Raw genomic sequence first — 26613 nt, 5'->3', positions numbered from 1 at the left:
TGAAGCCAGCAGGTATTTCCTATTAGGAACGCGAGGGGGAGGGGCCACTCAGTCCAGTTCCCATATACACAGTCAATGCTCCTGATTCACAACGATTTGAATAAAGAAATACTCAGAAACATTATTGTTGATCTTAATAGTCTTTATGTAGTTTCTCAAAAATTGTCTTTATGTCTTCAGAGTAAGGTTAAGGTGTGGTCTGTGTTTCTTTGTCTGTCAGGAATTTGCCAGTTTGTTGTCTCTGCATTGTCATGTAATTTTAACCGAGCCTTAGCTCTGGGCCATGTGGTCTCAAATTACCTTAACACTGTAGAATACCGAGAGTCATAGCTGTCTAAAGTGTGTTGAATTTTTAAGTCATTGAATCTTAACAAACCTACAGTAACATAGAGATGGGACTTTTGTCACATATTTTGAACTAATTATTGATGTTTTGGGGACTTGAACTTAAGATATGGCCATGAGTTGCATTTAAATCTTCCATGTAGAGACTTAGGTTCTGATTATATGAGAACTTAGATCTAAAAACAACGTTTATCTAATTTCAAACTTTTTTTTTTTTTTTCCCAATGTCAAATAGGGTATTGAGCAAACCATTTCTGTTTCCTTATTTTCTTGTTATGGCACCCAAAAACAACAAATGCATAAAAGCATGCCGCCTTTGGTCCTTTAAAACCTAAAGTTAACTTTAAATATAAAATGTTGTTTAACCAGGACTTGAGGAAAAGTACTCATGCGCATGATACTCCCATGCTTCTGGAAATATGTTCCCCTGAAGGTGCCGGTCTTTAGAAATTATTACTAAGTTGTTCAAAATATATAATTTTTTTGATTTACTTTTTTCCTAAATCTTTACAGATTTGGTATGGGTACATTGACATTTTCATGGCACAATTCTTCATTTTTCTTTTTTTTTATCCAATAACATAAATGTAACTTATTGTAATGAAGAGTTAAGGGATTCTCTGTGATGACATCTAGATGGAACAAAGAAAAGGCAAAGATGTAGTTTTTCACATAAAATCCAATTATAAGTTGTTTTAAACAAAATTATGCATTTTTATTGCTGAACAGCCACATTTTTCCACAGACAAATCAAGACACCACACAGTTTTTTTTATCAGTCTGTTGGTTTATTTATTGTTAGCAATGACACCAAATGTATTCTACGGTTTTCACTTGCTATCATAGAAGATGCAGTTGGAATTGTAAACAGTGAAAATGAGAGAATGTATTTCAGAAAAACCCCTTACAAGCAGTGTATGACCAGGAAAAAGAGCGGATTGTGTCTGCTCTTGCTCATCTATTGTTTAAATTCCTTTACGTGTCATCTTATAAGTTTTGCATCTTTCATATTTACATAGATACAGCTGGGCCCCATACGTCACCAGCTGAGACCTTTTTTTTTTCTATGATGTGGCATCACAAATTTTCTTAAAGAATTATATTTACAACCATAATGTCCCCAGCTGCCTGCTGCCAGGGTTTAACACAGTTAATCACTTGCTTAAAACTACTGATACTTCTTGAAAGTCAGCCTTATAGCTCTAAAGTATTTTTGTCTTAACAATTAAAAAGTAAAACAAAGCTCAAGCCGTTCCGTCTTCCAAGTTATAAATTCAAATTTATCCAAAAAAAAAAAAAACAACTTAAGAATAAAACATGAAGTTTAAAAAAAATATTGCACTTAAAGTTCAGGACAGCTTTGGACCTGTTTGGTGGTTAAGAGGGGAAGTGAGAGCTGTTAGCTGAGTGCTTTGGAGGTCGTGAAGGTGTCTGTAGAAGTATCCAGCAAGTTAATCTAAATAAATAGGCTAACGTTTTGTACATGAAGCATTTTCTTTGTTCTATGACTAGTAACCTCTTGTGCATCCCCTTGAAGAACAAGGGAAACCCTAAAAAAGACGAAGAAAACAAAAAGTAAAGATGATTAACGTGTTAAAGCAGTGTCCTGAGAATGTTTCCTCATTAGTCGAGAGAGAGCTACAATGTTAAAGGACAAATCCTTTTTCCGTTCATTGTTGTTCTTTGCAGGCAAGAAACAGGTTGCCGTTCTTTTTCTTTCGCATCTTCAAATGTGAGACAGTCTGAGTCCTCATCCCTGCCTCTAAACTTGAAACCAGGCTTCCTACAAACTTTCAATGGATGCAGAGATTTGAAAGAAAGTCAAAGGTGGCTGTCATCTGCGAAAAAAAACCTTGTGTTCGCCATCCATCGAAGCTTTGCAGCTGGGACAAAAGGGCGGACTAAAAATGGTCGTACCAACAACTTTGGAGGTGCTTCACAGAGAGGGGGAAAGGTGGCGGAGGAGAGGAAGGGAGCAAAGAAGGAAAAAAGTGACAAAACAGTACCGGACTGTCTTCACGTTGTTGCAGCCCCTCCTTTTTTGCAGTAGAACTGGTTAAAAACAAACTTTCTTTCTTTTTTTTTTAACCTTACTCATATAAAAAAAAAGAAAACAAAGAACAGTGATCAGACAAGCGTCCAGCTCCTGCTGCAGGCCTTACTCCTGGGCTTCTGTAATTGAAGTAACATCCATCCATTCATCAATCCTTTCAATAACTGTGTAAACTACATTCCTTTGCAGTGCCATAGCTTCCATAGCTTTGCTGCGTCCTCACAAACGACAACAATAAAAAACAAAAAAACATATCAGGATTACACACTCACACATGCACGCACAATAATAATAATAATAATAATAATAATAATAATGATAAAAAAAGGAAAAGGCAAAAAAGCTCACATCCCACCCACTCCATGAATTTTTTTTCAAGTCTGCCCCTTTGTTTTGCTTTCACCAACACTCTATTTCCTCGTGTTCCTTGTCTTTTTACGATGAAGACGAAGTGGAAGTGGCACTGGGCTTCTTTTGGTTAATTAAGTCCGAGTAAAGTTCTGAGCGCAGGAAACGGGGGTATGAGTCCTTCTCCATCAGCCCGTATATCCGCCTCTGCGCTAGTTCAAAGCAGGAACGCGTCACATTCTGCAGGTTGTCTTTAGTGTGATCTCTTGTGTAGGAGTCCAGATTCACCTGCAGAGGGAAATAGGAAACCAGGTTTTACTTCTTTTTTTTGTTTCCCCCAACATCAAAGGAAAATGAGCTGTGTTCGCCCACTCTTACCTCTTTACAAGACTGGATAGCAATGTATTCTGCAAAGATTTTCTTGGCTTTTGAGGCCATCTTGGACTGTGACTTGATCTTCTTGTATTCCTCACATGCTAGCCAGAATTCCAGATTTTCCTCGCTGAACTCTGTGCGCAGGAAAGCTCTAAAGGCTGCCAGGCCATCTGAAACGAAAGAGGAGAATAAACAAAGGGGAGAGTTGAGTGAAGTGCCATAGCAACCTCACAGTTGAAGCCCTCCTTGGCTTAAAATAGCTCTGTGGTTGCCTTTTGAGTCATGTGGGAAGCAAAAAAAAAAGAAAGACGAGGCTTATCAAAGTCTAATACACTCCTTTTGTGACATCACCCAGTGACTCCAAATTTCCTTAATGTTCAGAGTAACGGCTGCTCTATCACTTAACAAAAGGGCGATTGTTTTCACGAGGGGATTGACTTAGTGACTAACTTTAGCACCTTGGGCTCTTTCAACTTTCTGTCCAGTCAATGATTAAAGGAAGAGTGCATCCAGAGTAAAGAATTGCCGGAAGCCATGCCCACACAAGGCTCCTGTCTGCACCTTTCCGTTCCCATGAATCACCCACGCTGAAACAGCAGAGCCCTGTGGCCGTCATCTCTTACCTCACTCTGATATAGATACAAAAAAAAAAACAGGAGTGAGGTAAGAGGTGCAGGAAAGGAAATGAGAAAACAGGGAGCAAAGCGGTCAAGGAGGCTGAATAAGAAACAGATGTGGCGCTGGATCTGTATCCCCGTTTTTTTTTTTTTGTTCTTAAAATTGGAATCTGGATGGATTTGAAAATACACTCAGAAGCCACACAATTACAGCTTCACCCTGTCCTCCAGACTTTGTGAGGATTATGGAAATGTGCCTACTTACAACATGTGCAATCCCTGTTACTACAGCTTCTGTGTTCCAACCTTCCATCTCTATATTTTTTTCTTCTTTTTTTTTTAAAAGATGATCAAAAAAAAAGGATGGATTAAATCAAAGAAACTTACATTTGTGTGCCAGCAGTTTGTCAAGTGAGTCTCCCCATTTTAGTGCTTCCTCTGGGGTGGGCCTGCAGATGAAAGCAGAGCGGTTCTTCAACAAGCCCATTTCAGCCAGGTTTTTCATTGTGTGACCCATTCGCAGGACTTGGTCTATGCCTAGCAGATGAGTGGAAATCTGGAAGTAGAGGATCCCTCTCTGCTGTTTCCCTCCACTACTGCCAGACACACTCAGCTCTGCCTCATGAATGACTGGCAGAGCACTGAGTCCTTCTGCTTCTGTCTGATGGGGGGATTGGTTTTTATTTAGCCCCTCAATGTGAATTGGAAGGCGGTGGAGGGAGGAGCTTCAGATGCCCAACCAGGATGTGGTGGGCGGTCTTGGGACCTCCCACCACCACCAGTGAGTGTCTGTCTGGCGCCTCCTGTTCCTATAATGAACAGCTTTAACCTTTTAATCAAACTTTGTAATGTCATTTTTTTCAGTTTTGGTTTTATTGACAATTTGGTATTATTAATATTATTAACATTATATTTTGAAGAGTGAAAAAAGTCAATTCATTTTAAATGCTGTAGTTTTTTTTTCATTTCTCTAAATCACAAAAAAAAATACAAAAATAATGAAATTATTGTTTTTAGCTTATCGTACAAGCACATTTCGATATACATTTAATTTATGAACAGAAATTCGTTTTATCTTTTTCAAAAAGTAGTTTGAAATTCTAAGCATCATTTTGATATATTGACTTTATTTTTTTATAAAGGAATCCATAAAATAGAACCACCTAAAGCGATGAATTCCAACTCAACCCATCAGTTTTATAAAAGCTACACAACACACTTCCATCGCTCCATCTGCCCACATCTTCTGTTCTCCAACACAGGTTAGGATCCAAAAAACCATCTCACACTCACGCCCACTTGCACTAACAGCCAGGAAGTGGCGACTTACTTGACTGACTTCATGGATTTGTCTAACTTGTTGGCAGGAGTGCTTCCTGGGGACTCATTCCTCCTTCGCAGGAAAGCCAGCCGGTTCTTCATGTCTTTGGCCCTGAGTAAAGGAACGGCAGACAAAAAGAAAAGCAGGAAGGGGAAAGGGATAGGTAAGCAAAGGGTGGGGAAAGTTTGGGAATGATGGTAAAGAGAGAAAACAAAAAAAGACAGGAAAGAAAAAAGTTAAGACTGGGGATCCAGATTCCAGAAGTGATGCAATCCCAGGAAATTATCTCCAACGAGGTTTTTCAGCACAATAAATCCATATGGAGTGAAACCAATAAATGCCAAAAAAGGGAAATGCAAACATGATTACATTCTAGAGTTTTCCAGAAGTACGAATCAGGCTTTTATCACTATCTTGTCAATCTAATGTCTCTCAGTCTTTCCTGCAGAAGTGTCCCTGGCAGGTTCCTTGGCAGGGACTGAACAAATCTTGCAAAGAAGGAGGGGAGAGACTCAGTCCTCACTCTTCGGTTTCATCACGCCGTCCTCAATGTGCCTACAGAGGTTGCTGAGAGGGAGCTGACCCAGGGCAAAGGCAACATGCTTGTTCCTCCACTCTCCTGCAGCTTCAACTTCAGAATCAGCGTTCAAATTCTCCCTAATCAACCACCTCACCTGTCTCGTGCAGAGCTCTATTGAGCTGTGCTGTATTAAGAGCCACACATTGTAACGCACCAATGATGGGCTCCTCCAGGATCCTGCACATTCCCACAATCCCTAGGTAGGTGTCCTGACTTTTCATGACCTGCAGCACGTGCTGCCTCATTGGGATGTGACCTCACTCAACACCCATTTCCTGAGTCCCTGCTTTTGATTTCCACTGCGGATTGACTGGCCCGCTAATAATGCGGCGCAGCGTTGTGGGCTGGATGGGCCTAATCACTACAACATGTCCCACTGCTAAACCCACGGGCCTCAGGAGAGAATGTACAACCCAAATTAAGAAACAAGCTTTCCAGTTATAGTCACTTATCACTCATCCGTGTATCACAGGAGGCTCAAACTGCAGAATAGCAGAAATATTGCACACCTGCCAAAAAAAAGAAGACAATTCAAGGACTACCTCATGCCAACTCATCCTTGCTTAATTTGAACTGTTATGCCAAAGATAAACTGTTGGAGCTTAAATCTGCATCTGCAAAACTCACTACGGGAACAGAAACCAGTTCTTTTCAAATCTGAATTAGTCAAATGTTCCTTTCTGACAAGCTGGGGGTTTTGGGAACAGAAGTGTTGTCATTTGCATGCATTTCCTAATTTATGTCCTTAAGCCACCAGAGAAGAAGAGCCCAACGTTAATACTCATTTAGAGTTTATTGTAAAATGATGCACTAAGCCATACGAGGAGCAAAAATCACCTCCAGGTAATGGAATGGAGTTCTTCTATTCTTGGAATATCAAAACCTCTCCACCCAGTCAGATGACTCATCCATTGATTTAAATAAAACTGCAGCCCTGCATGAAGAGCCTCAAATCTAGATGCTTCAGTACTAAGCAGAATGGAGGCCTTTGGTGCAGACAAAATAATAACAGGGCGCTCTAATGCAGCAATCCTGAGAATAGCACATACTCGCAAGTCCCAAGGTTCATAAAAACTCTCATCTTAAACACTAAAATAGGATTTATTAGATAATTCTAATTTTAGATTCCACTTTAGGCAATTATAATGACTAAAAGACGCTTGTGTTTAGGCGGAGCATGTGAGTATAACAGACGATCGCGTTTTATAAGGACCGGAAAGTATGCGCTTGGCCCGACAAAAGATGTCTTATTTATGTGAGGTTTAACACAAGCTAAGCCCATGTGGAAATGATGTGACAGGGAAGTCATAACAACATCCACGGACAACTGTATGTTTCTCTCCTGCCACCGTGTGGTCATGAGAGTCAACTGCAAATACCAGTTTATCGTTCATACTAATTTTGAGACACAGGGCAGGGAAGACATCATGTTTAAAAGCAAATGTATGTACAGAGGCCTCCAGTAGGTCAACACATCCAAGATAGACTGCTGAGTAGTAAGGTAAGACTTATTAAAATATCCAATTTGATTTGATGGCGCACAAATAAAACAGTTTTTTGGTTATCCCATGTCCTCTATACTAAGGATACGACAATTCATTTTCCCCAAAATTTGAAAACAAACCCTTTGATTTTTAGGTCACAGTCTTTTTTTTACAAAAAAATTCAGAAAAATTGTTTTTTTAATTTGCTAATGAGCAACAACCTTCAGTTGACTTGCACTAACCTAGTGAAATATAGTAAAATATGATTAAATATATTAAATTTAGCTCAACAAATATGTTTAACATTTTCAACGTAAACATATGCAAATGTATATTGTAGGGATGCAAATTCGATTCAATGGTGTAACTTACAGTTTTTGAATTGAGAATTGTGGCATCCCTTGTAAATACTTATCCGATTGCTGCAAAATCAGCAACTTGTATCTTACTAGCAAAAATTAATTGAAAACTGTTAACCCCTTCCTTTTTTTGGAAAAGCTTACTGAGGCCTGTAAGAAGTACAACGCTGACTGATGAAATCTCACAGCATACAACCTTTACAGTTTGGCAAACTGTGTTGAGAATTTGGAATGTCAAAATCAATCACGGGGTTGCTACCTTCTCTCAAGTGGGTCATTTTAACTTTTAGGAGGAAGAAAAGTTTTTATTTATATATTTTTGCCTTCCTGCTTCCAGATCTCACTCTGGCTCGTTCAGATGTCTAAAGAGATTTACTGTTTTCCAGAATTCTTTCAAATGTGTCTAATCCACAGAGCCCGAGGTTGCTTGGTTTGGCCTCGCATTGGAATAGCTCAACTGAATTTAGGGGTGTTTTCCAGCTTTGAAAAGAAGCGTTGAACAAAGGTGTGCAACAGTTGTCAGTCCAAGGAGACCTGCTATTTTTGACCACAATTTTTCATCAGTTCTTGATTCAACAATGGTTTTGTGCAGCTCTGTCCTTTAGCTTTTCTTCCTTTCACACTCTGATTAACTTTGTCAAGTTCTTCCACTTCACTGCATCTCCCCACTTTCTGCCTGTTTTAATACAATTATCCATGTATCAGCCTCCATTTGATTTAATACACCCAGCTTCCACCTGTACTTAACTTGATCCGCTAAGAGGCCAACACATGCTCTGTCAACGATTATCAAATTAAGGTGATCTTTGATCTGCAGCTACAAGTAAGACCTTTCTGCTCCGCTGCTCAACACGCTTCAGGAGGTAAGTCGGTGTCTGTGGTGCAGAGAACACACACCTGACTGAGCCCTTTACATGCCCGAACGAGGAACCAAGAGGCTCTTTCGCTCTGCAATTATCTGAAGCTTCCCATACTCTTTATTCCCTCTTCTCCTGGCTCACATTAGCCGCACTAATAGCACCCCTTTGGCTATTCCTGGTGTTCTGAAAACTGGGCCGTACTCTCAGGGAAAGGCTGCAATGGGGGAGGTGGGGGGTGCATGCAGACATAAAGCAGATCCCAGTGCACCGTTCATGTGCAATGTAGCTCCATTGTTTCATTTCATCCCTTGTATCTATTTATCACAGGAGTTTGTTGTCCATCATGGTGACCAAAGCTGGGCAAGCATGCTACAAACTCTATTGAGAGGAAATCACGTTTTGAGGTGAAAACAGGACACAAAACACAACTAACTGTGCCAGAGTGTGAGTCTGTTTGTGTATTTGAGTCTGTAAAAGTATTCAAGGTCATGTTTAGAATAACTGTGTCTGTATCTCTTTAAATAAACAGCTTTGACTCTGTGAAAATGACACAAAAAAAGTCCCAAGGCATTTGTGCTTAGCCGTCCACACAGACTAAACTGATCATCTTTTCCATTGCATGATAGCCAAGTGAAAGAAAAATCTAGAAAGCCAGGAGAGTCACTCAGGAGTGTTCCTATTCCTAGAAGAACAACGAAAAAAGGAATTGCCCTAAATTTTGGCCATAAATATCAAGCCATTACAGTCACAGTCTCTGACAATCAAGACAAAAATAGGAGCTCTGTACGTTGAGCTAACTCACCTTCCTAGCCACAAAGACCACATGGGCAATACTATTCCTGTAATCCAGGCTGGGTATAACAAGAAAAAGGGACAGCTTCAGGTATAAAGCCAAGACTTCGTCCTGGAGATAGTTTCAGCATGCAACCCTCTCTCAGTGTTGAAATGACATCCAAAGTTAGCCAAAACTGAGGAGCAAGGATTCCTCCAAAGCTTCAAAACATCGCCCACAACCTTCTTTCTTTTTGGTCTAAAAACCTTCTCTCGCTCTTACCTTTCCAGGTATTTCTCCGAGAAATCAACCATAGTGGGTAGCATGGGTGCTGGCATGAACACAGCAAGTGCTGCATGTAAGCGTGTGTCAAGGATGGTAGTGGTCAGGACCCGAGGGCTTGTTTAGCAATCGCATTCCTCTAACCCCCAAGAGGCTCTGCACGAGCTTTTTATAGTCCAGGGGGTCTGGAGAGGGTGGATCCTTTTCACAGATAATTCAGATAAAAAAGGGATCACGTTCACTGGATGTGTTGCTTTTACAGCAACAAAGCAAAAACTAAAATAACGGAATAATTCCTGTCTATTACAGCAAAAACGCTTGCGAGAATGAAAACAACCTTTCTAATTTACACTTTTCTAATTCACTTGATTACTATTAATTACTTTAGTAAATGTATTTTGTTTATTTTGTTTATGGTGGACTACTGAAAGCTGTCAGAGCTGTAGTTTCAAGCACTTCACACCCACTTCATTCCATAACAAAATCCCAGCCCACTCGTCTGCATAGCAGTCATTCACTTCAGCCAGCTTTCACAAAAGGTCCTGCATTTCCCCAGGCAGTCAAAATAAGGCTTCCTGTTTTGGCAGGTAGGCCTACTTTATGTCTAACTTAGACCTAAACATGTATTTCAAGCGGATAAGAATAATAGATCTGATCAATAAACACATTGGCTTCTAAATATGTGTTTACTTTAAAAAAAAAAATGAAAAAGAGCATGATTTAAGCAAATGTGGAGATATTTGACCTAAAATTAAACTGACACTTCCCCATATGTCAGCTCAGTAAAATCAATGAGGTGTAGACTCATCATGGCTTCATGCCTACTTGTTTCCGAACACCTGGACTGACTCAAAAAAATGGGTGGCGATGAAAAAAGGCGGAGGCAAGAATCATTCACACAATCCCAGGAAGACAGCTGTGCCGGATCCAGAAGTCTAAACACAGGAATGTGCATAAAGATGTGGTGAAAAGCATAGAAGAGGGGAAAACAAAGTTGGCAAAAAAAAAGAAATAGAGGGGGAGGGAATGAATACTCGGGAAGTCGGGCACAATAAATAGTTGAGACAATAGAAAGCATGAATAGAAGGTTTGGTTCATTGAGTGTTGATGCAGTATTTGACTATTTTTATGACATTCTTTCCTTACTGGCTGTGGATCTGTCTCAGGTTCCAAAAGCAGCGCAGACTGGCTTAGACCTGTGAAGGTGCTCTGTGATATCTAGCACCTAGACGTTAGCAGTAGATACTATCAGTCCTGTAAGTTGCGTTAGATCTTTAGCAGATCAGACCTCTTCTGGCAATACCCCGACCCCCCGTCCTTCTGCATCACTGTCAGTTAGCATTAACTACCAGTGAATATACATCTTTCACATACAGATTGATCCTTTTTGTGGATTCACATTGTTTCCAGGAAGGTGTGAATCTGCCTCCCTAGTTTGTCCTTTCATAGTGAAAATCTTTGCTTTTTTTTGTTTGTCTTTTTTTGGAATCCAGATGTGTGACTGGGGTGGGGTGTTACATAGGCCACAAACATACCATTTGCCTCTTAACAGCAATGAAGGATGAGCCAGAAGACAAAGGGTTCTTGCAAGCTGCAATATTTTTTTGGGGACTATAAATACAAGCAGGACCTATGAGCAATACATTTCAGCGATTTAGAATTTGTGAGGCGATCTGGACTTCAATAGATTGTATGAGAAATAGAAGAAGGCTGTGATCACATGACCTATTGGCTGGTTGAGCTAGTAAGAGGGCCGTTTTTTTTCAACTCTGTGGTTGTCTATATTTTGAACAGTTAAAGCTCTTTCTTCATTAAATTGGGTGACTGCAGGAGAAACAATGTTGAAACATGCCCACAGAGGCAGTTTTAGAGCTCCCATTTGGACAGTCACATCCACTCTAATCAGAAATGCCCCCATCTTACTGCAATTTTGATTTGGAATCTAAATCAAAATCAGCTATGTTGGTCATCAAATTTATCAAGAGTTGGACCCAATAGTCATTGGTGTGAAGCCGAGTTTCTTGTTTTTGACAGGCCACCTAGTGGTCACACAGAGTGTTGCAATGGCTCCATTTACCTTTGATTTTAAGCCTGAAGGGATAAAGTGTTGCTCTATCAGAAGAGATTTGATGTGACTTTGTGATCATCTTTTGACAACATCTGTTCTTCAGTTGCCCTTTTGGTATTGATATCTCAAAATTAAGTAAGTAACAGCTCCATTAAGTGAGAGCTAACAGGTGAAATGGTTGCAGATTATAACTTTTTTGGGCCTTATTTTATGAAGTGCCAGTATTTATTTATTTATTTTGTATTGGTGCCTTTCCTTATTTATTTTATTTCTTTTATTCTGTGAAAGTAATCTCCACTGTCACAGTTTATGATGGTTAAAATGTTATCACAAAATGTTTACTTATCTGTTTTTAAAAAAAAACTCAGCCTCAGTGTCAGACAGATAAAATGTCACACATATGCACATTCATTCCAATCTCCCATTCATAAAGTCCACCTTTTGCTTCTTTTAATACCTTATAAAATGGCACAGAGTTACAGAGGCATAATAAAAATGTTACACCTTTCCATAGTGGTGAATTTTATTCTGCTGAACAGAAAAAGTGGGTTAACAGAGCAAATGTTTACTGTTTTAGACAGATTATTTGACTTCAGTCTAAGGCTCAGAGTAAAGATACTGTTATTGGGTTGCATGTTTTTATTTATCAGTCTTTTACTGTCACTGAATTGGAATTCATGATAATCTCGTTCATTTCTGCTTGCAAGCACTAAAAGGTGCAAAGTATGGAGCTAAAAAAGGAGTAAAAATCCATAGGCTGACATCTGATAGATAAAGCAATCGTTCAACACAAGGTCAAGAAGTGCATTTTTGATGCTAAAAATGGCTACATCTCGGCACCTCAGACATATTTCTTGCATTCACTGATGTACAGTTTTACTGATGTACATCGTCAAGCTCCCGTAGCTCTTTTTTCCCTCAATATGTTTCATATCAGCTTCCTTCATCTGGAGGAAATAATTCCATTTCCATCTTGCTTGGCAGCAAGCGCCAAAGTTCAGACTCACAGTTTAACAGAAGGGTATTGTGTTGAGAGGCTGTTCATTTCTGGGATAAAAAAGCTTCTAATTTACAAATTGGCATAAAGAAAATGCCAGAAAATTGGTTAAAAAAAACAGAACGATAGCACAAACTGCTTTAAACATTGCATGAAATCCAACGTATGCCATGAAAGCTTTGAGTCATCCTCAATATATATTAACCTGTGATGACAGGTCAACAAAAGACAACTTATTCTCTGCCTTCAGCCTTCATCAAACTCACATCTGTGTTGTCCACATGGCACAGTGGAAACTGAAATCCATTGCAACTGGAAAGGCACACAGTCTTTCCAGGTGCACAGAGCGCAGTCTAAAAAGGCTCCAAGCTGCTTCAGATACAATACAGTCAATAATTCAGATCTATGATCCATCCCACATCTGCACAATAACGGGAAGTGCAAGCTAATATTTTTATTATGATAGGGGCTTTTGACAAACTGTGTTAAGGACTTGCACAGGCTGATTCGATAGAGTTTTTCTAGAATGTTTACCTACTGGTCTCAGTCAGATGCATTGGGTCATGACCTCTGATAAACACTGTGGGGAAGAGTAGGAACATGAGACCATGACTGATTCAGTCAGGCACACATTAGTTAGAGGGCTTTCTGTTCTGGGTGCAAACACAAGAACAAACATTTTTCAAAAATTTAATTTTATTTCATATCCCTTCAGGTAAGTGATAAAATAACCAATATTTCACCAATTATTTTTTATGAAAATGTTTTTATGTGTCAAATAGAGCGATCACTTCAAATGTCAGTTTTAGTTCTAAATTCGCTGCAGTTGATGAAAAGACAACCAAGTGCCAACTCTTGAAAGAAAAGGCTTTGGAATTTTAATCCCTTAATCTGGTGTTTAACCAAACAGCACAAAGCACTGTCTGAGCCAGAGTGCAGGGGGCTAACAGGCCCACAGAAACGCCAGCTATAACTGCACTCAGTGTAATGAAATAAACACTAAACAGATGACAAATTAAAAGTCATCAATCGCACAAAACAACAGCTTCCTTTCCTTCTATTTCGACACTATTGAGGATGTGAGGCACGTATGATGCCATACATCTCAGTACCATTTAACACATCATTATGAAAATCTTTATTGCCTGATTTTCTTACCATTTACCGGTATCACATCCTCAGTATGTGTATCTGGACATTTTTGACAGATCAAAACCACAGCCTACCTGCGATCAAGTCACACTACCATTTATATATTTCAAAGCAGACATCTTGATCCTTTTTGTGGTTAGGAGAAATCTTCCACACTAATATGTTGTCCTAATGTTTATGACTTAAAATGATTGAAGCTGTTAACACTCTGTTAGCTAATATTGAGAAAAAATATCAAAGTTTGGATTCCAAGTACAGCTTTAATATTCTTAAGTGGCTAAAGGTAGAACGAGATGTGACTCACAGGTTCTTGGATTTCTTCTTCGTTCTGTCAGGTCCAACTTCGCAGCTACAGGGGGATCCGGCGCTCAGCTGAGGAGAGAGGAAGAAGAGGCCACACTGCATCATCTGACCTCCACGCTATAACAGGAACCCGCAGGCTCATGCAAGAATTTTTCAAGATGGTAAATCCTTGGTTTGTCCAGTTGAGATCCAGTTGGAGGCTCCAACAACATGCAAAATGTCTAACCCACAGTAGCAATCCACATTGTGAGTCCCAAAAAGCTCTGTGAGGCGTGTGATTGTATCCTGCGCGAGAAAACTCAGCATTTGGTAACGGCGTAAAACAATGTAAGGAAATAAAGAACGTAAGTGGCCACAGCTGTTGTTTATGTTGGCCTCCAGCTGTGCCTTAAGTTTGAAGTGTCGAGCTGATACCTCTAGTTTCCCATTACACTTTTAGCTAAGCTGCCATTTTGATTGGTTCAGAGGCAAAGGCAAGTTTCTTCAGGGTGGGGAAAGGGTCAGTCTCCACTAATCTGATGGCGTGAAGTTGATCCATTGTATGTATGTGTGTGTGTGCTTTTTAAATAATGGCCCATTGTGTTACAGGAGCACTGTTGAATCTGAGCAACTCACTGGTAACAGCTGATACCACATGGTCTGTGTTCCTGCCTTTGTGGGACCCAACTTAAATTTCAGTAAGAAGGATGTCGACAGCTTCTTTTTGTTTTTGTTTTTATTGTCCTACTATGATTTTGGGAATTGCTGTGATGTTTCAGAGACACTTTAGCCTCAGTGAATTTAATCCAAAAATTAAATACAGTAAATCTGAGGGGAAATGACATTTAGCTGACAATACTGACTTCCTTTAAGTGTTTTGAGCTTGTGGGAAATTCGTCTTTCAAAGATGAAACTCTTTGGAAGCAAAAATTACACAGATTTACCATTTTTACATATAATTTCTGTCACAAATCCGTTAATTTATCATTAAAATCAAAAGTATCTAGCAGGCTGCTGCTGAGTTTTGTGAGTTTTTGAAGACAATAAAATAAAAGGTGAAACATTTTCACAAAATTTGTAACCATGTAATCTATGCATGATTTTAAGGTGTTATTTTGACAACAGATTTAAGCCTGGATAAAAACTAACTCAAGGCAGATTCCTATTTTTTTTTCTTATAAGCAAAAACAATATTTTGTGCTTTTTAATTTATGAAAAAATCTGTTTAAACATGTGTTTTTGAGTCTTTTTTATGTGTACAGGTTCAACAAGTTGTGAATACAAAGTATCTGCAAACGCCCAAAGACCTGTGTTTCGGATTTCTGAGTTCTAAACCCCTGCGTTCACTCGTTAATACGCAAGTTTTGAAGTCCGTTCTTGGTCTCTACGTGCAAACCGGGCGTTCATTGAACGGACTTCTGGGGTTCTAATTTGGTGATGTGGATGTCAACCTTTTCAAAACACTGAAGTGCCATCAGTTGTAAACATAATCATGGAGGAGAAATTAATAATTGAGGTTTGTGCCCGACTGGAATTATATGACACCAAGTCTTTCATATATCGGAAAAGAGCTATTGCACTGCTTCAACATTTTGCACCAAGCCTCCTCCAACCGTTGGTGGTGGAAATGAGCCAGTGAACAGTAGAAAAACAAAAGAAGAAGCTCCTTTTCGCTTCCTGCTTGTCTGGTGCTGGTGTGATGTGAACAACATGGGCTGAATGTGCGTTCATGAAACTGCACATCCCAAGTTCTTAAATGTGTAACACATGCAAATGTGAATGTAGCATAAGACCTTGTCGAATGCTAATGTTGCGTAAAAACATTTAGTTAAAATCTTTAAACCTCCATTGTCCTGTTTAGAACTTGAGCTTGTAACTTATATTTCTCACACCTTTTTCATAAGTCTGCGTTCATATTTGTATTATAATTATTTCTTTTATCTACTTTTTAGTACTCTGAAGTACTACTGTATTTCAGAGAGGCTGCAGCAGTTCCATCGTGCCCTTTCATAACTCCTTGAAGCTGTCATTGTAGGAAATGTACAGTGATGCAGGCCTCACACTCTGACACAAATCACAGATCACTGTGAGAGGTCATTGAGTAGGTGTTGTGTAGATGTGGACTAAATATAGCTCCAAAAACAAAACAAGGTAAAAGCTGCTGCTTATGGGTACATAAGCCTGTCAAGCTGTAAAGCTCATGTTGGTGTGAGTAAGTGAGTGTATTTTAGGATCTGAAACTGTTGAAATTTCGAGGAACAAAATATGGTACTTTAGGTCCTTCAAGATAAAATCACAGTTTAGTGCTTGGATTGAAATAAGTTTAGTGTGAAGTTGAGCATTAAATTGTTAGACTCCTGGGGAAGCATTATGGATTGTAGGTAGCGTTTACTTTAGGATTGAGAGTAAATGCTGGTTCATATTCTGCAAGATATGTTTTACATGGAGTACAAAAATAGGCGTCATTTTAGCCAGGGCACTTCATGCTTCACATAAGTTCACCGCAGATCTGGTTAGATGCCAAATACTCTAAGCACTGTGGGAAACAATGATAAAGACAACAGCACCAAAATGTAAAAGATGTTTTTCTTAGCAGACAACTTAAAGGTTATATCTCTCTTATGTAATACGTGTCATTGTTCTTCTTTTTTTAAAGAAAGGTTGTAAAAGTTGTGACCACCTATCCCGGCTGTTCATCAAAACAATCCCTTATTCAAACTAAACAATAAAAGTGGATCAAAACAGATCCTTTCCATCTTTGGAATCAATATGTTGTCACTTTAAATATTTTAACCAATCGTGCAATAATATCTTAATGACAACAAGACCAACATTTGACTTAGGACATCAGTCAGAATCAATGTCATGTCTGAAAATCAGCTTATGCCTTATATCAAATTTTGTTTCAGGTTTTGTTTTGTCAAATTCTTGTCCAAATTTTTGTCTGTTTTTTTTTTTTTTTTTAAATAAATGTAGTTTCTGGCTCCAAATCTTCTTCTCCTGCATTTGGGCTCTCCTTGGCAGTGTTTCATAATAAGACTTGCTCTTAAATCTTTAACAAACATTAATAAGAATCTGTACTGCTCATATTTGTCAAGAAGAATTTTTCCTAATTTCCTTTATTAGGCCTTCTTCAGATTGAAGTTAAGAGCTTTTTCACAGTTTACTCTAAGCTTACAATACTTACCGGTACTCTTTTTTTCCGCCTCTGTTGCATTGATGCCTCAGAGCATTTTTCTGCATTCAGATTGTTGTAAACGGCACCAGGGTTCACTTGCATGCAAACTAGAAATATGATTTTAGGTGGCATGTGATTTACTTGTAGGACCTCCTTAGAGTTCAGGTGAGTTTTCACACCTAACAAAGGGACTTTCAGAGAAAAGGAGTTTTGCAGCAAACCAAGCAGCTAAGCGACTGTGCTCGTCTGAGATGTTTGAGCTTTACCCCTTAATCCCTATTAATGCAAATATGCATCAAACCACTTCAGATCCAAAATTGCCTAAAATGTAGCAATTATTTACCAAATGAGCAATTATATAAAATCTTACGCTATGTTCTGTAAGCATTAATAGTATTTCATGCCATTCAGGTTGTTTCAGAAGTCTAATTTAGCTTCACTACGACATTTTAAACAAATTTTCTTTTGCAGAATAAAAGTTCGTATATAGTTCATAAAATAGGAAGTGTACACATTGATAATGAATTTAATATTTGCCTATGATTCAAAGGTCAAGTTTAATGGTTCTGTTTCTTAAACAGTGCCGAAAACAGTGGCAACTATTTCCATATTTTTTAAGAAATCTTATGAAAAACAGATTTTTGAAAAACAGATGTTTGACAACGGTTTTGAGGTCACACTCCGCAAATATAAAAAGCTTCCAATGGCTCACTTACTTTGAAGTTCCCCTGTGCTGCTTTTTAAAGATATATTTCTGGGTTGAATCGTTGTAAGGCTGCAAGTTTTTGGTTCGATGCTATTTTTTTTTTAAACTCCTCTCTGCCATATTAAAGAAAAGTAACAAACAAAAAAAATGCTAAATCAATATCTTAAATAATATCAAAATTTTCCAATCATCTCTCCACCAATCATTCCCCCCTGGCCCCAAGCAGACAAAAAATAGCCACACTATACTCACATACACCCACACAGAATAGAACTGGTCAGTGAAGCATGAAATCTTTGAGCCTGTCCTAAAAATACAGTTTTACGTGTAAGTCTGTGTGCTTTGCATGCATGGCTGCAGACAGTAAAAGAGAAGAGAATCTGCCAAAGACCAAACGGTAATCCAAACTCCTGAGGCTTGAGGTGCAGATGTTGACACAGTGTTAAAGGTTGCAGGACAGCTGTGCAGATCAGCAGATAAAAGAGTCTGATCGACTGCATGTGAGAGCCACACAAGCCTTAACATTTGTGACAGCTTGACCTGTTTGGAAGCTGACAGAAATCAGTTTGATGTCAAAGTAACCACAAGAAGACTTATTTGGGCTAGTTTAAGCTGTTTTTTTATGTCATGGTCTATTTTTGGTTAATTTCAAAAAAACTTGACATTCTTTTACTGTATTGCACTAACAAACAAATAGTTGGATGAATCTTCTAAACACAGCTTATAAACCTTCTGGACCCTGCCAACACAGACCTTAAACTGCATAAATGAATCTGTTTTTGTGATTATAAGTTCTTTCCAATCACAAAAAAAAAACATTCATTTATGCAGTTTAAGGTCTGTGTTGGCAGGGTCCAGAAGGTTTATAAGCTGTCTTTAGAAGATTCATATAACTATTTGTTCGTTAGTGCAACACTAATGATTATAAGTTCTGTCCAGGGCTGCACGGTGGTGCAGTGGTTAGCGCTGCAGTGGTTAGTGCTCTTGCCTCACAGCAAGAAGGCCCCCGGTTCAAGTCCTGGCTGAAAAAGAACATCAATGGGGGACCTTTCTGTAAGGAGTTTGCATGTTCTCCCCGTGCATGCGTGGGTTTTCTCCGCGGTCTCCGGCTTTCTCCCACCGTCCAAAAACATGCTTCATAGGTCAGTCGGCAACTCTAAATTGTCCCTAGGTGTGAGAGTGAATGGGTGTGTGATTGTGGCCCTGCGACAGACTGGCGAACTGTCCAGGGTGTCCCCTGCCTTTGCCCACAAGTTGCCGGGATAGGCTCCGGCAGCCCTGTGACCCTGAAAGGGTTAAAACGGTAAAAGATGAATGAATACGTTCTTTCCATCCTTTACTTTGATTATATCTTTATTAACCCTCTGTCTTCTTGTTTTTCATTCCCTTGTTTCTTTACATGCTTTATAATGAATGTTAAGTCAGACCAACAGCCCAATTAGTTTGGAAGTATACTGCTTCCACAGTTTTGGGTTGATCCATTATCAACGTATTTGCTAAACATGTCATGGTGAGGGGTGGCTCGAGAGCCGGATGGACCCAGACGCAGAGGCGGAGGCATGAGGATCAGGGCTAGTGGGTTTTAATGCACAAAAAGAACAAACAAAAGCGCTGCAGAGCAGGATGACAAAACCCAAACGAAAACTCACTGTGGCGTGGCGAGGAACAAGAGACTTGACAGCAAGACATGAACACCAAGACTGAGTTAATGGACCAGCACAGGAGGAAGGCAGAGACAAGACTTATATACAGACAGGGCAGACAAGACACAGGTGAACACGATCAGGGCAGATGGGGACCAAAGGAAGTAAAACTCAAGAAAACAGACAAGACAGGAGACTTTCAAAATAAAACAGGAAACAGAAACAGGGACCAAAAACAAGACAACAAATTCAAATCATGACAAAACACCCATATTCTAGTCCAGAATATACAACCAACCAGAGAGTCCTAAATGGTGCAGTTCTTCAAATGACCACTGGAGGCTGGCTTCAACAGGGACCAATTTCCTGTTGACTTCCATTGCATAAAGCTCCAATTTTACACCAAAAATCAACTTGTGTAAATCTGGGAACAAAAAATGGTTGTGCAGTGAATACACCATTAACCCTTAAACACTGGGGCTTCAACTCCAGTGTCTACATTCTTTTGACTTCCATAACTATTAAACCGTTTCAGCAATTAATGTTATTCCAGTGGATTCTGAAGCGGAGAAAAGCAGCCTGATAAGCAACACTTTGTGAGGTGCTCATTCAATCAACGCCAATCCGCTGATTCCGTCACAGAGAAAAGGAGCTTTGTACCGTTATCAGTACATTGTCAACATGCAAAGCTATTTTATTTTTCGCATCAGAATCAGTTGATTTACGTTCATTGCATAAACGGTCGAAGAGTTACGGTATGTCAAAGAGCATGAGTTATTTAGGTGTCGTCGGCGACATCTCTGGTGTTAAAGGGTCAGCTGTGCAGGTGGGTGTTGTTGATTTGAAGGTGGGTAAACCCAAAAAAACTGACTTTATTCTGGCCCTCCCTATTGCTGGTTTATGGAATGCTCTTTATTAAACTCCAGTCAACTGCACCATTTCAGAATTCCTTTTTACCTTTAATAATCTCATCAGGGGCATCAGAGAGGGCGGCATTGTGGTGTTGTGCAGTGTTTCTGAACTCCAGTCCTTAGGGCCTGGATGCTTATTGTGTGTCTCAGCTTTAACATGCCTGCCTCTAATGACCATCATTCTCTGGCCCCTGCATAGCTTAATGATTAGTCAAATCCGGTGTGTTTGAGGAGGGTAACATGGAAAACATGCAGGTTGTTGGATGCTGAGGACTAGTATTTAGAAACTTTGGTCAAGTGGTTAGCAGGATGGCTCTGGTTAAAATCCCAGCTAGGTCCTGTGTGAAGTTTGCATGTTTTCCCTGTGCATGCGTGGGTTTTTTACCAGGCACTTCGGCTTCTAACCATAGTCCAAAAACATGCTTCATGGATTAATTGGTGACTCTGAATTATCTCTCAGTCGTGTGAGTGTGTGTGATTGTCTGCCTTTGTGTGGCTCTGCTATGGACCAGCAAACTTTGCAGGATGTACTCCGCCTCTGCCCAACAGTTATTGGATACGCTCCAGCAACTCAATGACCCTGACAAATAGATCAAATTAATACTATAATTTAGACAGTCTGTCATTTTAGGGACAGGATGAAAAGAAAATCACAACAGAGACACAAAAACATGCAAAGTAGAAGAGAAGCTAGAAATACAGTAGAAAAGAAGCAGAGTTGTTGGAGTGACGTGTTTATTGTATTGACAACATTTGTCTATAAATGTAGCATAAGGGAATGTTAGACCAAAAATGTTTATTATGACAAGAAATGCCTTAAGAAATCTACACCTCTATGCGGTTTGTTTTCACACTTCACTTTTGAAGACATGTTACAGCTGTTGTTTCAATAGCAGGCATTTTTCAAGCATTAGAAAATAACTCAACTTTATGTATCAATTAGTGCCCGCACCTCTGTCCAAATGACATTGTGTATATATTTCCTGATTTATATTATCTGAAAGAATTTATTTTCCTAAAATTGCATTTCTGATTTTCTTTTCTTCACCTTTTCCCCTTTTGGTTCTATGGAAAGTCTATCTGTGTTCAAATTGTGGTAAATCTGGAAGAGTACTAAAACTCAATTTGTTTGGAAGACCAGTTTTCACTTCATTGCTTGTTCAAACAAAGACCATTATTTAAGGACACAAAGTCTGGTTGGACTTGGACCAGCTGACTGGTGCAGCATCTGTAATGTTTGTATATGCATGTTGCATTTTTGTAAACAAATTTTCATAACCAATTTGCAGTATTCTCTCACAAAAAAGGGACATTTTTTGATATGTAACAAATGTTACTGATTATGTAACATAATGTGGAGTTAAATTCAACAGACATTTTATTATTCTAATGTGCAAACATCCTATAATAAAAAATAATCTATTATTTCATAGCCATGGTAATCCTAAGAAACCAGAGCTTCCTTTCAAATCTAAAGCAGAGCTTTTCCAAGTTCAATTGGAAAAAAAAACTATTTTTACCCACATTTTTAACTTGGTAAATGAAAACCATGTGGGCTGTGGAAACAAGTGGCCTCAGCAGGAAATAGCATCAATGATGGAAAACCAAAATAAGATTTTGTTAACTTTCAGTTCATTTTGGCTCTGCTCGTTGAAAGTTCAATAAATAACTCTAATCTATCAGCATACTAGATTTTCTTTAAAATATCCAGCTAAAAGCAGGACACGGGTAATGACTAAAAGCAGTTTTTCACTGTTCAAAGGGTACGGACTTCTTTTTGTCTGCGCTACAAAAAAGAAGGACAACTATTCAAGGGCTTTTCCAGGAACAATGAACAATTTAGAAGGGCCAGAAAAATTGCAGAAACAGATCAAAAACAATTTTTACAGACATGGGAAAAATTCACTAAACTACTTGGTGGGGGAAAAAACTGAAAGTGAACTCTTGAAGATGACCCCTTTGGAGTTTCTTTTTTTTGTCTTCTATTTCCCACAGGTCTTTTTCCAGGATGTTAGATATCAAAACCTTTAAAAACGCATTTCTGATGTGTTTTGCCTCTGTATTTTCTTTCATGAGTGATTGCATAACTCCATAGAGTGCCAAGTTTTTTCACTTTTCATTGTTTCAAATGTCACAGGGAATATTTGTTCAGCTTCCCTTACAAATGGAAGACTAAAATAAACTCATAGCCGGGAATGTTATTGATAGAAGATGTCAATCACACACTAAAAAAACTGGATTGTGTAATACATCTTTGGAATAATAATAAATATTTTTATCTTTTTTAAAGACAGTTTTAATTTAATTTAATTTAATGTCCTTGTTATTAAAAGCCTAACTCTTTATTGTAATAATTAATTTAACTTTGCAGTTAATTTACAACTTGAAACATTATTTTAAACATATTTTAAACCTGTGACAGAAAAAGAAAAAAAATCTTTTATTCTTCCTTCAACAAATTAAAAATCTGTATGTATTCTTAGCAAATGTACATGTCAGACAGGACGTGTGATTTTTATCCGGAGAAAAAAAAAAGAAAAAAAAACACAGCCTGACCATGCGTCCCTGCCTCCTGTTATTCAGCACCTCCACAAAGACGGCTGCATCCTGCGTAAGTACTTCCCATATAACAGGATGTTTATGAAAAAGTTCTCCTGTAACGTCACTTCTCTGAAATACTCTGAAAAGCTGTCAGGTTAGTCAGCCCCGGAACTAAGCAACCTATTAGTATCCTATTGACATTTTATAACCTGCAAGCGTTTACTTCTTAGAATTTCATGATGCCCCAGCATCAAGGTTATATATCCAAAGCTTTTGTACTGATTTTCTATAAGGCCTAACAATTCACCATTATCTACAAGTGAAATTGTGGCCAAAATTTAAAACAGTCACATTGATTTGCAGGGGATGTATTTTTTCTAAAAGGTTGGAAAAGAAAATCTTTATTCTTCACTTCCTCTTTTTAACTTATAACAGAGGCATTTGGCAGAGGTGGATTGACTTAAGGCATGTTTAGTTTTATAGCCATAAAAGTATCCTACAATACATAAAAGTAGCCTACAATTAAGAGTAGGGAAATCTGCCATTTTATTCATTAAAAACAGCAATGCCAAAAAAAAAAATCTGTACAAAAAAAAGTCAGGTTGTGTTTTTAGATGTGTTTAGTGTGTTTATCTGGTTAAGTCAGTCCATTTGGTTAACATAAATCACAGCCTTCCTGGTGACCTTCCGGTCCTTCTGCTGGCAAAATTAAAAGAGAAGAAATAAAAACTCCTCCAAGTTTTACCTAATGCACAAAATGCCAATATTTATGTAAGAGAACACCATCACTGGGGTGCTGATGCAACATGAGGTTTGCAATCATGACATCAATGTTGTAACACATTCGACATGATATTTGTAACATCCTGTTAAAGATGTAGAGTGTTGCAATAGATAAGATGGATTTATTATCAATTTTAAAAAAATGAGATTTTGGTTAAATTACAGATTAGAGGGGACGGACTGCATTCTGGAGAAAGAGAAGAAAGGAAGGGGAAACATTATAAATGTTTAAGCACATTAAAGTAATTATGTTTCAGATCAGATTGTTTGATTTATTTTGATAGAAGCCTTTTTATTTATCAATGTGTGTAAAAAAGTCTAGTAAGCAATAAAAAAAGAGGTTGAAATCAAATTAAACTATCCATCTATTTTCTAAATCCACTTAATCCCTTTTGGGGTAGCTGGAGCCTATCCCAGGTTTTGTTGGGTGAAGACACCCTGGATGGGTCACCAGTTCATTGCAGGGCTAAGTTAAATCCAATCTTGCAAATTGGAAAAGTTTGCTAAAGACTGAATAAAAATTGTGAGTAATAAAGCAAAGGGCAAGATTTAATCTGCAATATGCAACCTATTTATGCATAAAATGATCTTTAATAAATGTACATAGCCAAACTGTTTAGTGTGAGTCAAAAGTCGTAACTCTAATAAAACAAAGAAGGTTAATGAACTTTATCTTTGTTTTTAAACACATTTTTCGAGATATACAACTTTATAAATATATATCAGGGAATATACACTTATTTTATGCCCCTGGGACAAAGACTCGCGTGTTTTCAGAGCAGAATTTCATTTCCATGTCTGCTCCTTCAGGGCTGCTTTTTTTTCCCCTTGACCCTGTTCCTTTTCGACGAAGACAGCATGTGTGCTCCTGTCATCACTCTGGCACTGCTCACCCTGACTCCTTCCTCCTGGGGAGTGAAGGGGGGGCTTGTGCTTCTCTGCCCTGTTTCTCTGTGTTCTGATACACACTTGCTTACATGTGTCCATAATTCAAAGCCGTCCAAAACTGTGTACGCGAACACGGACCACTTAACCGGCATGCAGATTAAGCACGGCGAGTTCCTGCCATCTCACTCAGTGTACCTCGTTTTTATCCGGAGTAAGAACACAAGAAGCCTTGCACAATCACGTTCTGTCCTTCACCTATAACAATGCTGAATAGTGCAAAATCACTTTTCTAAAATAGGACAAGCCTGCTGATTTCAGCTCCTGGGAGTTGTGGGTTTAAATAGTTTTGTAGGTAACAGGAATGTTAATCATCTCAGTTACTTTTAAGACCTTTTCTTCTTTTATCTCCTTTTAACAATTATTTTAGCAAACAAAGCAGAAAAACAAACAAAAAGCTTTACAACACTAAGATTTCAATTTTGAACATGTATTCAGGTTTAAAATAAAAAAAAAAGAGGTGAAAAAACAGAACAACACTGTTTTGTATTTAGTTTTGCTCAGGTATTGTTGCTTTTTTCTACATTAAAAAAACTTTCAACAATTACATGTTGCTGCAAATAAAGCAGCAATGTGTTAATTTGATAACACTACTGTTTAAAGATTTATTATCATATATTTCTCTAACTTGTACCAGTTTGTTTGCACGTGTGTAACCATCTCGTGCATCAACATTTCTGGAGCGATATTCTGACTCAGCCAAAACACTGTTATGGCAACAGGCGGCATAAATACCTTCTTCACAACACACACACACACATTTGAACGCAGCTTAGAAACGAGGCTTTCTGGATAGTCTCATAGATGCGCCACACGTCAAGACGGCTGTTACTGTCATTGTCACCATCAACAGCCCCGTCACTTAAAGACTTTAGTACATACAATGTTGGTTGCTGCAGTGGGCTGAGAGGATGGATGTGCAAACCGCTAAATGTCACAATGTCACGTCTTACGAAAGAGTTTCATCACGAAAAACTTTTTTAAATTTTAAGCTCCCTGAGAAAATGTTAGCCTCTGGATATGTCTGGGAAGGCTTCATGAAACACTCACGTGCTTTATCCCAGCATTGCCTTTCGTTTTCCACTTCCTGAATGTGAAATAATTAATCGCATCTCTGTCACCCGCATAAGGTCAGACAAAATACTTTACAGGTTGTTTTTTTTTTTTTTTTTGCCTTTCACCATTTCACAAACCTGTACTACAGATGAAGGGCTTTTTGTCTAAAGTTTGGTGCTCTCAGGGATTTTCAAGGTAAAAAAAGGGGGAGTATTTCCTTCAAGGGCAATAAAAGTATGCATGATTATGTTTTGCTGAAGGATGCTTTAGTAATAACTGTCTCGTTTTTTTGAAAGTTCACAGTCTTCCTTCTGGAATAATGCTGAAGAACAAAAAGTTGTGATCTTGATGAAGCTGTAAAATGTTGACTATTCAGAAACATCCATATATATCACTGTGTCAGAGCCAAGAACTTCCTTAACCCTTGTGCTATCTTAGATGACCCCACCCTTACTTTGACGTCTTATTCCTACCATTACAAATGTGGATAAAGGTGGGAAGATTTCATGTAATCCATGGACACCAGTGAAGATCACAAATCATTGAAGAAAAAAGGTTCAGAGCACTGTCTAGTGGGTCTAGATGACCCAACTCCCAATGTTAAAGTGCCAAGGATAGCACAAGGGTTATGCCAACTCCCTCATCTTTGGTCTTTCAACTGCTCCCTTTAGGGATCTCCGAAGAGATTCATCTGTCTCCATCTCGCTCACAGCAACCACCTTCACGTCCTCCTACTCTTAATCTGCTTTTCTCCACTTATCTCTGAAGCATCTGACATAAACTGTACCTCTAATGGATTCAATCCTAAGGAGAACCTCAACAACCTCATCTCTGGTTCTGTCAGTTCTGCTTGCTGTGTCCTTCTCAGTGTCTCTAAACCAAAAAGGTGGGCTGGCCTTCATTCCCCTTCTTTCCAGGGCACACCTCCACCTCTCTGGATGTTCCACCTGTTCCC

At 38.7% G+C, this 26613-nt stretch overlaps 1 protein-coding gene across 4 annotated transcripts in view; it reads right to left on the bottom strand.

Annotated features, from left to right (window-relative positions):
• Window positions 1-1111: 1111 nt before the first annotated feature.
• Window positions 1112-26613, bottom strand: part of rgs3a (regulator of G protein signaling 3a) — a 322617-nt gene continuing 297115 nt past the window's right edge. For 3 of the 4 annotated variants that reach the window (XM_023960529.2, XM_023960531.2, XM_023960530.2), the window contains 5 exons: window positions 13918-13985; window positions 5069-5170; window positions 4126-4187; window positions 3125-3291; window positions 1112-3034 (listed from right to left, as the gene is read on the bottom strand). In XM_023960529.2, coding sequence (XP_023816297.2) covers window positions 2834-3034; window positions 3125-3291; window positions 4126-4187; window positions 5069-5170; window positions 13918-13985 — 600 coding nt within the window. In that variant the 3' untranslated portion in view covers window positions 1112-2833. Of the gene's footprint in view, window positions 3035-3124; window positions 3292-4125; window positions 4188-5068; window positions 5171-9396; window positions 9552-13917; window positions 13986-26613 lie in introns of those variants that run through there. The other variant, XM_078956315.1, reaches the window with a different exon arrangement.

This window comes from Oryzias latipes, chromosome 12 (genome assembly GCF_053564925.1).
Source record: "Oryzias latipes strain Hd-rR chromosome 12, Olatipes_Hd-rR_3.1".
Lineage (NCBI taxonomy): Eukaryota > Metazoa > Chordata > Actinopteri > Beloniformes > Adrianichthyidae > Oryzias > Oryzias latipes.
Note: the sequence above shows the minus strand (reverse complement) of the source record. Positions and strands in the feature narration are given on the sequence as shown.